We start from the raw sequence: 17,543 nt of genomic DNA, 5'->3' as shown, positions 1-17,543 counted from the left end.
TCACAAGATTTTGGGACAAAACGGAGTAACTAGTGTGTTTGTAAGAAACAAAAACACACACACATACATAAACTAACCCTACGTACATTACATGTCAGGATAAGAGCTGAAGAACTAAGAAACAGTCAAACGATGAAACGATAATGACTATGGTTCAAAGACAAGGTGTGAATAATGCTTCTAAACAAACTTTCTGTATGTAGGTGCGTGTGTTACTTTAGTTTAGAGTGCACACACATGCATTAAGGCTTAGATACTTTTACGTCTAGTTTCTTTATACTTAGTGGATGGTTTGGTTTTTTTTTAATTTTTTAATCAAATCACTAAAAATTGTTTGGATTTAAAAACTAAATCATATTCTTCTATATATAAAACCGGTTTGGATTTTATTGAACTGGTTTTGAACCATAAATTGATTTTAAAACCAGTTTTAAAAGTGATTTTATGTGAAGTTTTATTATGTGAGATTATGGCTCTTAGAGCATATTAGGGTTTGTCTAGGACTCTTAGTAAATGTTTCTCTTTTCAATTAGGTTTTTTCATTCATAAAACTTGAAGCTAAGATCTTTTTTAAAGTGATTTAAGTTATTACTAAAAGTGGTTTAAAAAAAACATTTTGGTTAGGAAGAAAGACAAAAGTAAAAGATACGATAGGTGAAAGATTTTTCTCTCTTCCACTTGGGTACAAACAGAGGGTAAAAAAATTAAATGTCGAGGAATTATTTTTGAATGCCTTATTGAATTAGCATAGCTTCTGCTCTTTTTATATCTGGATCCAGTGAATTCCCGAGGGAAGTTAAGAAAAAATAAACGTAGAAGCCAAGACTTCATTTGTTTACTATAAATAAGGCTATTAAAAAAAATTGGTGAAAATAAAGGCTACTCAAATGATACCTTAAAAAAAGGCTATTCAATCACAATTGAAAAGACTAAATTTTCCGGCATAAAATCATTTGGACTAGAGTAATAAGGGCACAAATTTAAATTACAGGTAAAGAAGGTTTTTCCCGTAAAGATGACAACTAGATAACGCTGGATCAGTAAAAAAAAGTGGAACCAAGATTAGTGGACAACTATAATACATGTAAATTAGTCTAAAAAGAAACAGATCGAGCAAAATATCTTGGTACTTTTTTGGGGTCCATGGCTTCATACTTTAAACTTTAAAGTTACTACTTCGTTCACTTGTTTCGCCACATTAAAATGATTAGGCCATTTACATTCAAAGAACTGGACCATGTTAATGATGATATATTGGTCTTTAGCAATCTGGAAATTTGGAAAGTATCAATTATGAGACGAATCACACGGACACCCCATGATGATTTTTCAATGATGCGTCTAAAAAAGAGAGGTGACAAACATGAGAGAGGATGTTAGTGTAATTTAATCTTCTATTGTATCTACATATTTAGAGTTTCATTTCTATATATTATTAATGTAAAGATTTGTATTTTTTTATGGAATAAAGATTTGTATATCGTCAACTAATTAAAAATATGATTTTTAATAATATAAAAGTTAATAATCTTATTATATATAATCAGATGACAAAGTAAAAAAAATTACATTGTTAGTACATTTAATTAAATTCATATTTTTAGTTGCAACTCTAGGCATGAATTTAAAAAACTAGCATTATTTTAAAGGATATGTAAATAATCAAATATCAAATCCCACATATTAGAAAATATCATAAATAGTTTATCAAAAAATAAAATATAATAAATATGGTTGTATTTCTAGGAGGATTGCAAAACAAATTCCCTTGTTATTACAATTAAAATGTATTCATTAGCGCGCACTATAGTATGCAACTTATTACTTATGTGAAATACACAGTAACTATAAGAACCACAAATGACACCATTTCCTTACAAGTCACACTGAATGGAAAGAAAATAAGGTGTAACAGTCTAATATGGTTAGTGACATTACATAAAGCATAGCAAACCTGAAAAAGAAACTTTTAATGAACAAAATAATTACAGTTTATCAATCAAAACTTCTTCCCTGGGTGCCACTTTATGCTGCATCCAACACTTCATGCAAATAGAGAAACAATGACCTTAAGCACGTGAATGCAACAGAGACCTAAACTTGAAAGATTCTTAAACAATTAAAAGGAGAAGAATATGAACAAAGTACCTAGGTTTTTGCTCTGATGGTACAGGTTGGCCACTAAGAACACGATCTATTGCCAAGCTCAAGTCTCTTTATGTAGAAAATCAAATGGTTAGTTGGTTACTACTGTCGAGAAATTAAAAACGGTCAATTAATTGTTCACTGCTAATACAATATAAGAAACCAACAACCTTCCAGTGACCGGTACATTATTACTTGGGCGTGAATCATCAAATTGACCATGATAAACCAGCTCAAACGGCCTTCGACCATCCTGTTACCAATCAATTAATTGATAAATATACGATATACACTGACATTTGAGGGCTTACTTTAACCCCAAATCAAAGTCATGCTGATCAATGAGCAATACAATGAACAATACTGGACATTGGCTTAATTTTACCTTTTTGAAAAGGTAAAATTCTGGTGTACAAACTGCTCCAAAATGTTGTGCAACATCCTGTGACTGCATCAAAATACATTCCATCAAATATCAGTGTTTTACCAAATTACAGACAAATATAACATCAGTTCTTCTAAGTCGGTTGCTTGCAATTAACTCCAGGAGCCAAAAAGTCATCCACAGCAAAGATTCAGTTCAATTTGAGTAATTGCTATCGGAAAAGTGCTTCCAGTTTTAGGATAAAAATGTTAATTGTGATATTCACATCATAAAAATAAACACATTAGTTTTTCAATTAAATAATTCAACAAAAACAATACTTGGTTCAGTTGGTTTCCACCTAAAGAGCCAAAACCTACACCTCCCCACCCTCCCCCATTTTCATTTAAGATATCACACCTGTAAGGACACATGTTTTAATAAGGAGAAACAATTCAGATTGACCTCCTTTTTCCATGATTCTTATGAATTTTCACTTTTCATGATTGATAACTACAAAATTTGAGTTAATTTGATAGTTAATTTTGACTAAGAATGATAATAATTTTTTTACTTTAACTTTGCAATTTTTTATCAGGCTCAGCGCATCACCTTGCATAGTGGTCAACTCACGCACTTATGCGAAGAAGATCCACGAAGAAGCCCAAAGGTGTATTTAGCGCGAAAACTCGTGTTAAGCACGAGGTCACGTGAAAATTAAACTAACTTAGGCTAAACCTATAAAAGGAGTAGGAAGAAAAAGAGAAAGACACACTGAGACACCAAGACTTAGAGCTCTCTAATGAATACATCTTATTAATTGTTATTCAGGAGCTTTCAATGCATTAAAAATAAAAGATAAAGTAGCAATATACCTCTAATTTATGGTTTCTTTTGCGAGATTTGTAAATAATTTATTTTTGTGTGAATTTATACAGTGGAAATTCCAATTTTTGTGACTAATGTTGAATTTAATTGGGATTTTAGACTAAAGAAGAAAAGATTTTGAAATGTTGCTGAAGGGCTCGCTCAACGAGCTAGATCGGCTAAGCGAGGCTCATCCGCTTAGTGAGGGAGCCAGACTCGCTAAGCGAGAACAAAACCCTAGAGAATGTTGAACCAGAGAGCAACGCGCTTAGCGCGCGACCAGCCCGCCTAGCGAGGATGTTGTCTCTTCTCTCGCTTAGCGCGTCCAAGCTCACTTAACGTACAACCACTTACTCTCGCTCAGCGAGACATGCTCGCTGAGCACGCTTTCGTAAGCTGAAAAGTCTTTAAAACACAGAGAATAGAGGGAAGTGAAAGGACAAACAACGTGAGAGGAAAGGAAGAAGACACTAAGGCTGAAGAGAAGACATTTTCTTCATACTTTTACCATTTTCTTTCATTCCAACATCATTTCACCTTTGTATTAAGCCCTCCTTGCTAATGGAGAGCTAAACACTTCATCGTTGGGGAGTTTTTCTACTGAGCACTCTTGATGTAAAATTTCTAACTATCTATTTAATGTTATTACTAGTGTTCTTTGCTTCTATCTGTATTTATTTTACATATTTGTGGCTTGATCACCCATTTATATGTTTTGTTAGGTTTTGAGTATTGGAAAATGCTTAAAGTCCTTAGAACTTGGTAGAGCAACTAGAAGTCTGCATTTCTAGGAATAGTGTGCAGTAATCTAGTAAATGTTGCATCTTGTGCGTAGTGCAGCTCGCTTAGAATGAGTTTGTTGAGGAATCCAGAACAAAACTAAGAGGATTAGACTCTTTCATGTGAGGAATTACGGTTAGAGTAATTTGACGGTGCAAGAACATTAGAGTAACATTAAATAGAGAAAAACCTATAGAGTTACGGCAAGAGAAAGTTCAGTAGAATACACTCCGACGTTTTTATCTTGATATTTGTTCTGTTATACAGTTTTGCGTTTGTTTTGTTATGTGTTTTTAAGTCTATAAAAATTAATTAAAGAATTTGAAACATGAATGAGTTCCTCTGCTTTATTTTACTGCAATTCAAAATGTTTTCAAACTGAATATGCGATATCTAAGTATAACAAATTCCCTGTGGACACGATATTCGGTCTTACCGTTTTAATTACTACTTGTGCAAATTGGTACACTTGTCAATTGAGCTAACAATACATCCTACGTATCTTAAATAGGGGAAACTCTCCTTCTATGTCTATTATCCCTTTCTCTTCCTTTATCCCTCTCTTCCCTTTTTCTATTCACATTAACCCCTAAAGTGTAAAGTTTTTCATGACAATGAGAGGCTAAACTCCCTCTGTTGAGCGTCTGATAGTCAATGCCCTTGTAATGCTCTTATTATCTGTTAAATGCAATTTCTGTTTCTATGACCTTTTTTTTGTTTTTCATCTTTATTGTATGGTCTGATCACCCATTCATTAGTTTTAGGGATTATACATTGGAAAATGATAAGTTCTAAAAAACTGAAAAAGTGCATCTAAACAATTCATTGTTAGGGATAAAATGATTTTGTTTTGCCTCTACATGCAAAGGGATTTGGGAGAAAAAATAGATAAATTATGCTCTTCAGGTTGAGTGTTCGTGGAAATTGGAATAGCATTAAATAGGAAAATATCTTAACATTGCATCAAGGGTAGTTAGGCATACTAGGCCCAACATATTTTAAATTCTGAATTTACCTTTAATCATCATCTTTATCATCTTTTAATTTAAATCTTTATCTTATTTTTTTACCTCTCTTTATCTTTTATTTTAAATTTCTTATCTTTTGCTTGTAAATTGGGTTTGCATCAATCTAAGTTCAAACAAAGTTCCTATAGATTAGACACTCCGACTTCTGATTACTTGAGACACTTTGGTGTACTTGTCAATGAGTTAACAATGATAGAGTTTGGAAAACTCTGTTTAACATGATTTTTAGTAGTAGGTTATAGTAGTTTCATACTCTCATTTATCAACATGAAATTCACCCCCACATTACAATGCAAACAAAAATCTAACTGTAGGCTAAAGGAGTCCAACTCAGATAATGTCACTGAAGAATGTAAAAGTATGTCCATAAAAAGGATGATTTTCATGACTGATCAGATAATAATATACAATTAGACAGGCAAAGCTGTGTAGACATCTGCGCATCTAATAAAGCAAGTGAACAAATAAAACAGATTAAGATTTACTTAAGCATACCTCATCATATAGGTATGGGAAAGGATAACCAAACAGTTTAGCATCTTCTGCCATGAATTCTGGACCATCCTGTGAGGCACAATTCCAACTTGCACAAATCATTCAATACTTTAAATGCAGCTTTATTCCAGGATATGAAGTTACTAGAACCTGGGGGTGTGTGGCTACGGAATTTGAAGATATGGCAATGACGGCAAGTCCTTTCTGTAGAAAAAGGATAGAATATTCTTATAACGGATTTTACTTGTGCAAGTCCAACCTGCTCCTGAAGAAGGAAAAATATTTCTTCCAGGGTAATTGATTTGACTACCTCCATATAGAACTTTGTAAGCTTTACAATGTCTTTTTTCAGGTGCTTAACAAATGGACAGTGATTGCATATAAACATAACCTGCAAGGCCACAAAAAGAGGAAAAACTGAGCAGGTAAAAATATCACAGTGTCACTAAATTAGCAAGAAGAGAAAGGTTTTACTAACACTCATGCTTTATGCATCATAATTCATAAGGAAGAGCCACTAAAACAGTTCATAAGACTTAGCCATAAAATGGTTTCCCTTAATTTTTGGTGCCTATACAACTCGGCAACTGGAACTAAATATCTTACATAAGTAAAGACATAAGAATCTCATAATTAAGCAGACAGGAAATTACTTACTAGCTGGTATTCATACATAAATGAATTATTGCATGAATATAGAACTTGCATGGAAATGCTACCACTGTGACAGTTAAATCTACTCTTTTCCAATTATATATTTAAGGCTTCAAACATAACATAAGAATAATCAGTGAAGTGAGAAAAACAAAGAAAGTTGATTAAAAAAAAAAGAAAAAAAAAAGCATAAAGAATGGAGACTAAGTGGCATCCTACCAGTAGAGCTGGATAAGCTTCAAAATCATCCAATGTCCAGGTCGTCCCGGTAAGGGGCTCCGGAAGCTAATTCAATTTCAATAAAAATTAAAATAAATAATTCAATTATTCCATGTTTCAAAGAAAATATTAACCAAAAAAAAAAGTTGGAATGGGGAAGGTAAATACCTGAAATTGTGGGGTCCTGAAACCCAAGGTAACACCTTTGGACTCAATTCTAGCAGCCCGAACAAAAAGCCTTATTGGGTGTGAATTTTTGTTGAGTTGCAAGCGTGGTGGATGAAAACCAAGTTTGGAAACAGAGCATGCTGCACTTGCAGAAGAACCTAACTGCAGAAAAGGTGACCCAATTGAAGACACTTTGAGTCTCAGTCTCAATGCCATTGCTGTGCTGGGTTACTCACTCCAACTCCAACCTCAATTCTCCATCATCAATATTATCATCTTCTTCTTCAATCACTCTGTTTCTTTTCTGGTCTTCGTTTTTCCACACTTTTGGGTTGTGCTGGTCCTAGTAACCACTCTTAATGGGCCTATTTTGTAACATGGCCCACTTATTAAAACCCAAGTACTTCGATTAGAAATGAAACCATCAGGCTCGATAAAAAAATAAGGAAAAAAAACTCTTTTTAGCTTTAACCCATGAAAATATATAAATTATATGTTTTATTTTAATAATTATTAATGCAAATTTTACACTATTTAATTTTAACATTTTTAGATTATCATGATATCATATGAATATTTATCGACTATGTCCATCACTTTATTCGTTCAATAAATTTGATTAATTATTTTTAATAAAATATTTTTTAATCATATTTTTTCATTCACAATAATCAAATATGAAATTATGCTTAAGCAATTTCAACTCAATTTTACTTGGATTAAAGACATATTAATATTTAGTTATAATATGAAAACATATATAATTAAATGATGTATTGTTTTTTTTATAAACCATAAGAATATTCTTTAAGAGATATCGGGTAGGATTATTATTGATAATAAAAAATTTTATTTGAGTATTTTATGATGCTTATATTGTGTACTTGAATTTAGACTCATTTATTAAGCTTAAATAACCTCGTGTCATTCGATTCGCGGTGGTGATATTAATTGATATTATTTAAAAAGTTTATTATGACAATAAACAAAAATTAAAATAAAATAAAATTGAAGCGTATAAGTTTCAAATGAAATAGACGTAGAGGAGCCCATTGCACATGCCACAACAACCGCATTATTTACAGGGAAAGAACATATAATTAGTCAATTAGATTAAATACGAGGTTGGTTTCCTTCAATTTACCAGTAAAGGAAGGTGGGACCACAGTTTGGACTTTGGAACTCCTATTGAAAATACTAATAAATTTGTAAACTCAACTGGGTTTATATTTTTTGCCGACAACCATAAATTATCATTTGTTTTTGGGCGGAGATATTGTTTTTTGTTTGTAAACAAACAATGGAAAAAAAGCTTCATTATTTAGGACTCACCTGATTTAGTTAGATTGATGAAAGACAATGTTGTTTCTAAAAAGCAAACATCATTTTGTCTTAATTTTTTTTTAAAAAAATCATCCTTTTAATTAAAAAAAAACATATTCCATGCTATTTTTTCTCCAATTATTTCTCTTTATTATTTTTTTTGAAAAGAATTCATATTTTGTCACCATTATTATCTCCCCCTCCACAATAATATATTTCATTTTCACTAGCATAAAAAATATCTATTTCATCATTTCCCCCCATAATTATCTCTCTACTTTTTTTATAAGAAAAATTATATTTTTATCTTTATTATTGGCCTCGTCTTTTACCATCATTGTTATTTTTTCCTCCATTATTATTGTTGTTTCATAATTTTTGTCATTATTATCAAACAATGATGTGATAACCATGATAATGATAATGACTACAATAGAAAATGTGGAGACAATGATAATAATTATAATAAAAACATTAATAGTGATGGTCATAAAGGCTATCATGACAACACTAACAATAAAATTAGTAAAAGTAAAATTGATGTCAATTGTCAATTGATGATGATAACAATGATAATGATGTTTATGATGATGAATTGATGATGATACTAATGGTGAGCGTGGTGATGAAAATAGAGATGACCACAATAGTAATAATAAATAATGATTTTATTTATTTTAAAAAATATAATAGGAGAGATAATTGGAAAAAAGATAATGAACAAGTTTGTTTATTTAAATTGAAAAATGTCAAATTATTTATTAAAATTAAGACAGAAATAATAAAATTCTTAAATCAATGGGTGTAACAAAACTCATAATATATGCACGCATGCAAATGTTAGCTAAACCCATTTATTAAATATTTTTTTAATATAATTTTATATTATTAAATTATTTTTAAATATATCATATTTTAGCTTCTCAAATATATATATATATATATATATATAGTTAAAAAAATATCTTAGTAATTAATACTTAAATTGCTTCAATTAATATTACATACAATAAATTATTTATAAGTAGTCTTTAAAATTGATTTTTATTAATTAAAATAATTAAGACATTTTAAAATTAATTATTTCTGAATGTACATGTTTTAAATACTTTTAAATATAATTTTCGTTATCTTTGAAATAAATTTAGGTTGATTAAATTAATTTATTATTTTTATACATGTAATCTCTAATTGAGTGAGACAATTAATTTTAAACGAATTTAATTTTTCAAATATTTTATCAAAAAACTTTTAATTTGTGAGTGATTAATTTCAAAATTATTGGATCAAATCTCAAATGAATTTCAAAAATAGTTCGAGTGATTATTAATTACTTGCAGTTTTAATAATACGTGAAAAGTAAATATTATTGTGATGATATCGGATTGCCGTCTTTAGATATTAATTTGTATTAATGATATTTTGTAATTTAAAATTCAAACTGAAACTAGTGTCATCTTTCCCGGATCAGTAATTAAATAAATCAGAAAAATATAATTAGGCTAAATTAGTTTTTTTTCCTCTAATTTATTATTTAAGTTTAATCTAATCCTTTAATTTTTGTTTTGTTTAATTCAATTCTCTAATCTTTAAAATCAATTCAATTTGATCTTATAGTTTATTTTGGTTTTAATTTAATTCTTTAATTTTTAAAATTGATTATTTTTTTTGAAAAATATGTATTTTATGGCAATTTAAAATTACTAGGTGATGATTTTGAAAAGTGTGATTTTTTATAAAAAGTGTGATTTTTTATAAATTAAATTAAATGATCAAATTAAATCAATTTAAAAAGTTAGAAAATCAAATTAAACTTAAAAAAATTAAAAGACTAAAAAAAACTAATTTAACAATATAATTCTGCAACTTCCAAAAGAATCTAACACGTTCACACACACTTCCATATCCATATATATACATGTGTATGTATTATGAAGTCCATATCCATATATTACACATATATAGAATTGTATTTTCTATTGTAGATGAATAGCCCGTACGTAATTAATATCAAAATTTCAGCAAGTTATGTTCTTTCTAACGTTTTACGTCATGGATGACGGACGACTTTAATAAAAGGCACACAAGAAATATAATTCTGTTCTTTAAGCACATTAACATATTTCCATTTGTCTATCTAGCATGATTTAATAGTACGTTGATTAAAATTTATAAACTTAAGTTTAGGTTATAACTAAGTTTATAAATTAAGTTTGTAAAAGTATTTTAAGTTTTGTTTATCCAAATTTAGTTTTTAGAATAAATTTTATTTTGGGATGTAATCAAGTGTATGTTTGTGTACCATGATTTAATAGTACATATTTTGGAAAACAAACATGCTCTATATATGACTTTCAAACATATTTTTGAAATACTCTTATCGAAAATTTAAACATACCTTTACTCTTATTCTTTGAATGCTATCGTTGGGTCGATTTGATATAAGACACCCGCAATTTCAAAACTTATCCAATTAGCATACTTCCATTTAAATTTTTAAAAAATAATAAATATATTTTTAGTGTAATTTTTTATACCCTTATTTAGTTATAGATTATTATATATAATGATAAAATTATTAATTATTATCTTAATTATTATAAAAATCATATATAAATTATTTATAATTGATTATTACATTGTTAATTGTACATAAAAATTAAACTCTTTTAAAAAGAGAAAAAAAAAATATACACACCATACATTTTATTTTGTGTATTGATTTTAAACTTTTAATTTGTCCTGACTGTTTTTAAATAAATTAATTTAAAATGTATCGATAGTGTACATATTTTTTTGAAATAATTACTTCAACAATTGTATCTAAACTATAAATTGATTTTAAATTATTTAACAATAATCTATAGTTGTAGTTCATTCATATATATATATATGGGGACCTAATTTATTTTAACTCAAACAAACTTGTCTTGTCCTTGTAATGAACTATATTTTTTCTGTTCATCAATCATCATATGCCACGGGCCTAAGGAGTAGTACATTCTCCCCCAATTTTGAAAGCATATCCTACTATTGTCAGTCCTGACGCAAGGCCCAATATTTAACACCAAAATGTATAAATTCTAAGTAGCAGTAACAACTAGTGTTAATGCCAGCAACAGATAAACGGCTAGAATCTTAGGCCTTGTCAATTTTCAGCCATGGGACCCATACAAATTTGATTTATTCGGATAATGTTTTATTAACACAAGGTAAGAGAGGGATTGATGATAACTACAAGGTCAAATAAAAAGTCACCATCAATGACTTACAGGGGAAACTGATAGCACAAGAATATTATTAACAAATCAATAGAATGGAAAAAAAAAAAGAGTTGAAGCCAAACTAGCTGTTTTACCAGATGTGAAGAACAATTAAATAATTGGCACGGTGGGCAAAGCAAGATTCAGTCATTGGTTGAACCACTTGATCAAAATTTTGAAAATTTCTCTTTCTATCTCTCTCTATCTGGGAGCAAGATAATATATAATTGAAACAATTAATTGCAGTTGGAAGTTCAAGGTTTCAAGCTAGCTAGAGGTATTTATATAAAGCCCAATTGGGTGGTATTGGAAGCTATACACTAACATAACATATATGTTTGTATATAAGAGAAGTGGAAGAGGGAGAGTGAGGGAAGGTAACAATAAGGGAAATGAAGAGGAGCAGAGATATGGAGAAGAGATCAGAGATTAAATCTGCAATTGAAGAGTTGTCTATGCTGGTTATAGTCAAACCTGAAGGAAATCATGTCATGATTGCTCACATCCCCACCAAGCCTTTCCTGTCTCTATGTCACTTGGTTCTACAAGTTCTTGGTGGGTTTACACACTTTGTTTATATTTGAAAACATGAATGTGATGTAACACCAAACACATTGTCATTATGCTTGATTGATGCTCTCTTGCAGATAAGATAGGACCAACGATGGCCGTTTTGAGACAAGACGTTTCCCAGAATATTAAGGTACATGCAGATTAAATTCTAAACTCTTAATTGAATCAGTTCACTTGAAGGGAAACTATCTCTGTATGAGGTGTATTGACTGGTAGTTTTTCAGTTAACATATAATTGCACATTGATCGAACAGCCAACTACCAATTATTGGCTTATGCTATTAAGTTATGTGTCACTGCAGAGGTTGGAAGTGATGCATGAATTGAATCCCTCAATGAATTCAAATTTGGTTGAAATATTGAAATCAGAAGCTAGCAAAGGCAAATCAAGGAAGAGGTCTAGTTGTAGTAAAGCCTTTCTTTGGCTCACTAGGTAAACATATATTATGTTGTTGCTTTCTTTTCCTATTATGTTATTCCCTCATACTTGGGTTTAGGTTGTTTCATCAGTTTCAGCTCTAAAAATTGTTGAGAAAAATAAAACAGGCTAACAACTGTTACTCAGATTAAATAACAGCAGAAATAATCTTTCCTTGTATAGTGTATACTTTCCTTATGTGTAAATTGCTTAATGAATACAGATGTGCCACTCTGCAGGTCCCTGGATTTCTCCTCAGCATTGTTAAAATCACTAGAAAACGATCCTAAAAAGGATATGGAGCAAATAGTTCAAGAATGTTATGATGTAACCTTGTCACCATGGCATGGATGGATTTCGTCAGCCGCTTTCAGAGTAATAACCATTTGTTCCTTTCTTCATTTGTTCAATCATGTTTATGCTTTTGATGGATTTTACAGGCTAACCTATATGTTTCATCTCAGCTTGTCTGGTCCAGGGAAATTTATTTATTAATTTTTTTACCTCATGAAATTCTGTGCTTTATGTAAAACTTGCCTAGTTAAGATCAGTGACCAAAATTGTGCAATTGGTTCTTGCTGAACTAACAGAAATAGTACTGCAGGTGGCTAAAAAACTAGTGCCAGATAGTAAAACTTTCATGGATCTCCTCAAGGAAAAAGATGAAAACTGTGAAACCCTAAAGGAGAAAATGCAGATCTTGGTTTCCCTGCTTGTTCCTTTTCTTGAGGATGTTCATTGTATTCTTGTAAGCATAACTTCATGCTTCCTAACATAACATCAATCCGTCATGTTCATTCAATTTCCTTTCATCTTACTTCATGAATATTTATTTTGCAGAAAGTGTATAACTTGGACAGGATTAAGTCAACCTGAAGATAGAAGAACTAATGTGCAGTTTTGTGTAGGGTATATTTTGGCTTCCTTCCCCCACTGTTTTCATGTAAATAGCTTGTATAGTAAAATCTTCGTCAACACAGCTATGTCGTAATTACAAGTTTGGTTTCTGCTGCTCGATATAGATTTTATACATCAAATTTGTAAATGTTGAATTCCAAGTTTTATTGTCTACTTGAAAGATCTAATTTATGGCCATGTTACATCCAAGCATGTAAAGTTTTTATTTATTTATAAATGTTAGTTTATTAGTTTTGTTAGAAATGTCAATTGGAGTAAACATGCGACTTCTTCTCCATCCCTTCTTCCTTCACCCTTTACCAACCACTAGACTGACCTAATGTCTCCCCAAAACGTGCAAAGTTAATTAATGTTGAATATGACAAATGTGAAAGTTAAATTTATACGCAAGAAAGGGTGAATCGTGATACTTCTAGAAAACCACATTGAGATAAAGTTAGCTTTCAGTTTCATCCACAGGCTTACATTCCCTGCATTAAAATTTCATCTAAATTTGAAGGATGGAGATTTTATGGATCAAACTCATCCGTGAGATCAAAGAGATTCATGCTATTTCAATAATGATTTACAATACAGTTAAAAAGAAATCCACTGCTTGATGGTCATAGTTGAGTGATGTCTATGAGCACAACCATTTCTTCTTATATTGGGTAATAGAAACTTAGAAAGGGCATGCTTCAGTGTAGTGCTCGCACAAATTTTCAAAGATAAAAAATGATAGGTCTGCATATGGTTTAACTTATTAACGGAAGTCTTGTGATTGCAAATACGTCACTCTCTTTTTCACTTTCCTAAGATTTGTTACTTCCACAGACAGGATATTTCTATTTTATTTAGAAGAAATGCCAACCTTGAAGATATCATTAAACGTTCCTCCAAATAAAGTGGTCCGCACGAACAGATTTTTTTTTTATTTTTCACAATAATTTCACGAGTGAATACACTCAATTGAATAATCATACATTCATTGCGTAAAAAATCTTATATTTCCAGGTCTTTCCTCACACAAAATTGCATGGTAGTTGAGTGAACTTTACATTAGATGACAAGTACAGCATGATTAAAATTCCATCAATCAAATGATTGATGTTCAATGCACATGTTCCAATGGACATGTTCAAATATAGATCAAGTCCATCCCCACAATGAGTTTTTCAAGTCACGTGAATTATAAGGAGGATCTTGAAGTGCAATAAGTGCTGCAACTAAGCCAGCATTGCTTGCTATGTTTGGCTCAGTGAACTTTTGGTTGGTCCTTTGATCCACGAAATTGTCATTAGTGTCTGGTCCTCCCACCATGGCTCCCAAAAGAACCTGTGGATTTGGATCTTTAGAGTTTAGCCATTTCTTACCATCTTCACAACGGTAGGGTTGGTTATTCCAAGGGATTGATGCACTTCTGTGATGAACCTGGAGAGGAAACCTGTCACCATAGCCCACCAAATAACTCATTTTCATAGGGTTTTGCCCCAAGATGTAGCTAACCTGAAGAGCACATAACAGAAGGAAGCATAATTAGTTTTTTTTTTCCCAATTTTTAGGCAACAATGCAAATAGTGATCAGGAGGCTAGGAATTTGCCTGAGAAGTAGCAAAATCGTGAAGCATTTCCACCGAGAATGCATCAGTCTTGCAACTTGCACCAGACATTTTGAGATGATCAAGGTAATCACTGTACAATTTACTGAGAAAGGATGCTGTAGCAGCATACTGGAGTAATGGACCATTATCTGGTTTCAGGATAATCAATCCACCTACCATTATGTTTAATATGAATCATATACGTAGATAAATGAAGCAAATAATTCAAAACAAGCTAATGGTGTGTGTTACAATTGATCAGAGAACTATACCAGGTGTCCTGCTAAAGTATTTATTGAATAGATAAGAACACATGAGGGCATCGGTAGAGTTTGATGAGAGTTTCAAAGCATCCTCATGTGGGAAGCCAGGATCACGGAAGAATCGAATACCGGTAAGCAAAATCTACAAAGATCAGTTTAAAAAGAAAACTATGCTAAGATTTCTTCTCAAATTCTCCTGAAAATTCAGTTTATGTGTCTATTAAAGTTACCTCCACAGCATTGAGCTTGTTATTCCAATAAACAACCCCTTTGTCAACACTTGGTTCATCACCCTTGGCTGATAAAAAAATTTCAGTTGCAGTTGCAAGGTAATCAGCGTTTTCAGTAGCAAGAAATAACCAAGTTGCTCCCCAAGCCAACTCATCTTTGTAGCTAGTTGAGTTATAAAGCATTCTTGCTTGTTTTCCACATGCATCAACCATGGTGTAGGTCCCGTGTTCTGTAGGATCTTCACTTGTGATCGCCTCAAAGAGGCTTTCTGCTGCTTGGATAAGTCTCCTTGAGTAATCCTTGTCTTCTTCAAATACCATCGATGATGCAGATAATGCTGCCACAATTTCACCAGCTAAATCTGAAGCAGAGGCATCACAAATTGAAACTGGTCTCTCATATGTCATATCTTCAGGTCGTTGCCAGCAACTCACATCATTTTGCTCATTGTTATTATTACTAATGGTACTTCCAACCTAATGAAATTGAATAAAACAAAATAGAACAATTTCTTTTTGTAGCTATTTGTATGTAATAAAGAATAGGAGTTATGGTACAAAAATGATAATGAGTCTTCTCATTAGTCTCATGTCATATTTTAACATGATTTGAGAAATGGTACCAACACTCTCTAATACACTTTTTTGAATACTCTCTAGTCTTCTACTATTGATTGAAATTTATGTGAAATTACAAAATTTTGCAGGTTCTACTTATACAATGAGTCTCATTTTGAAATTTCTACTAAATTTTAACCCATAATAAAGAATGTATTGTTAGCACTTTTCTTTGAACATGACTGTCATATTATCATATAAATGAGAAGATCCATTCCCTACAAAAAATTATAACTTGCCTGGGAATACAGTGTAAGGTTTGATCCAGCTGTTGAACTTGGGGGAATGAACACCTTGAGCAGGTAGTCACTACCCCATCTGATGATGTCCCTCACATGATCAAGCTCACCAATATCAGCATATTTACTATGATATTCAATAACAGTCCAACTCAACAAGGTCATAGTATAAGCTGTGGTGAAGGTAAACTTAATGTTGTTGCCAGAATCATAAAATCCACCAGTAAGATCAGTCTTAGCCAAATTCCCATCCTGTAATCCTGAATCTCCTCTAAATTTCACTGGACTGTTCCTTGGATAGTGTCCAGCTGCCAAAAATAAAATTCATTGTTGAACTACACCAAGACAAAAAACAAAGAAGGAAATGTGTAGCAGCACAAAGAGAAGTAGTACATTTTTGAGCATCATAAAACGTTAGAGCCTGGTTTATTGCCAGTTTGAGATTGATTGAAGACCCTTGATGCTTGTGCTTCTGAGGTAAAAAGTGTGCCAGCAGAACAGCTGCCAAGATGGCAAAAATTATTGCTACCAAAACAAAAATAAAAATATGAAAGTGCTTCCTGTCAGTGATAGCAAGATTGAAGTCAACAGATTTTGGATATTGTGAAGGGATAGATTCATAGGCGGTGGAAGAATTAGGAGCAAGTTTAAAGTCTAGTGCTATGGAGTTCCAGCGGCTCGCTGAAGGAAGAAGTCGACCTGACTCTGAAACTGTGTGCACATATCTCACAGGTTCCCTCTCAGACTCAAAAGTAGATGACACTGTTGGTGGCATGATTGATGAAGATTGCTATATTTGGATGTGTTAAGGTAGAAAATGAAATGAACAAAATAAATCATGCACTCTCATAGAAGAATTTGGCTTCTAGGTTCTATCTAAACTTACTTGTTTTGCCAATAAGATAAGTATATGCAGTTATGCACATACAGCTGGTTGGGAAACAAGGCTGAGAAATTTGGAGAACACGATCTTATTTGTTGGTATATGGTTTATGAATGATACTTTTCTGCAAAATTCTTACATCTCACAACCAATCACATTAATTATACCATTGCTTTTATCTGAGTTTAGCTCCGACCTTTTCCAAATAAAAGGGTTCCAATTGGCTGTAGAAAGTTAGAAAATAATCTCTGTATAGCGTCCACAACCATAAATGTATATGGTCTTGGTGTGGAATAGTATATATGTTGCTCTAATGAAACAGATGAATTTCAAAGAAGTATATTTTTTAAGGTTAACATTGGCTATTTTTTATTTTTTTTATCCATTGAAATAAAAAATAGTATGAGAGGTTCTACACAACTTACCCATTCAATCAATTAAATTAGACCTCTTGATTAATGTTGGTTATTTTGATAAAGTATATATATTTATTTTTTTTAACAATGATATTCTAA

General features: G+C 31.5%; 3 protein-coding genes across 5 annotated transcripts; 1 reads left to right on the top strand and 2 right to left on the bottom strand.

Moving 5' to 3' along the window:
* Positions 1-1,751: 1,751 nt before the first annotated feature.
* Positions 1,752-7,039, bottom strand: LOC114415504. Its single transcript, XM_028380224.1, has 9 exons — positions 6,721-7,039; positions 6,553-6,618; positions 5,990-6,070; positions 5,830-5,883; positions 5,680-5,748; positions 2,531-2,593; positions 2,316-2,398; positions 2,149-2,214; positions 1,752-2,042 (listed from the first exon to the last, which is right to left on the bottom strand). Exons 1-9 carry the CDS (start codon positions 6,934-6,936, stop codon positions 2,000-2,002), a joined length of 741 nt encoding a protein of 246 aa, XP_028236025.1. The 5' UTR covers positions 6,937-7,039; the 3' UTR covers positions 1,752-1,999.
* A 4,425-nt stretch (positions 7,040-11,464) lies between these two features.
* LOC114415503 (glycolipid transfer protein 3-like) lies at positions 11,465-13,445 on the top strand. Its single transcript, XM_028380223.1, has 6 exons — positions 11,465-11,861; positions 11,954-12,009; positions 12,182-12,312; positions 12,537-12,672; positions 12,902-13,045; positions 13,138-13,445. The coding sequence occupies exons 1-6, from the start codon at positions 11,699-11,701 to the stop codon at positions 13,171-13,173; spliced, it is 666 nt and encodes a 221-aa protein (XP_028236024.1). The 5' UTR covers positions 11,465-11,698; the 3' UTR covers positions 13,174-13,445.
* A 655-nt stretch (positions 13,446-14,100) lies between these two features.
* On the bottom strand, positions 14,101-17,333 carry LOC114415502 (endoglucanase 25-like). 3 transcript variants are annotated; one of them, XM_028380222.1, is made up of 7 exons: positions 17,032-17,318; positions 16,539-16,646; positions 16,146-16,453; positions 15,289-15,765; positions 15,068-15,200; positions 14,796-14,968; positions 14,101-14,700 (listed from the first exon to the last, which is right to left on the bottom strand). In XM_028380222.1, exons 1-7 carry the CDS (start codon positions 17,069-17,071, stop codon positions 14,344-14,346), a joined length of 1,596 nt encoding a protein of 531 aa, XP_028236023.1. In that variant the 5' UTR covers positions 17,072-17,318; the 3' UTR covers positions 14,101-14,343. The 3 variants fall into 3 exon arrangements, with proteins under 3 accessions (XP_028236023.1, XP_028236022.1, XP_028236021.1); XM_028380221.1 differs by having other exon boundaries at positions 14,796-14,944; positions 16,539-17,333; XM_028380220.1 differs by having other exon boundaries at positions 16,539-17,324.
* Between the last annotated feature and the right edge of the window lie 210 nt (positions 17,334-17,543).

The sequence above is a fragment of the Glycine soja genome, chromosome 6, assembly GCF_004193775.1.
Source record: "Glycine soja cultivar W05 chromosome 6, ASM419377v2, whole genome shotgun sequence".
Taxonomy (NCBI): Eukaryota; Viridiplantae; Streptophyta; class Magnoliopsida; order Fabales; family Fabaceae; genus Glycine; species Glycine soja.
This window is presented reverse-complemented; position numbering and strand designations above follow the sequence as displayed.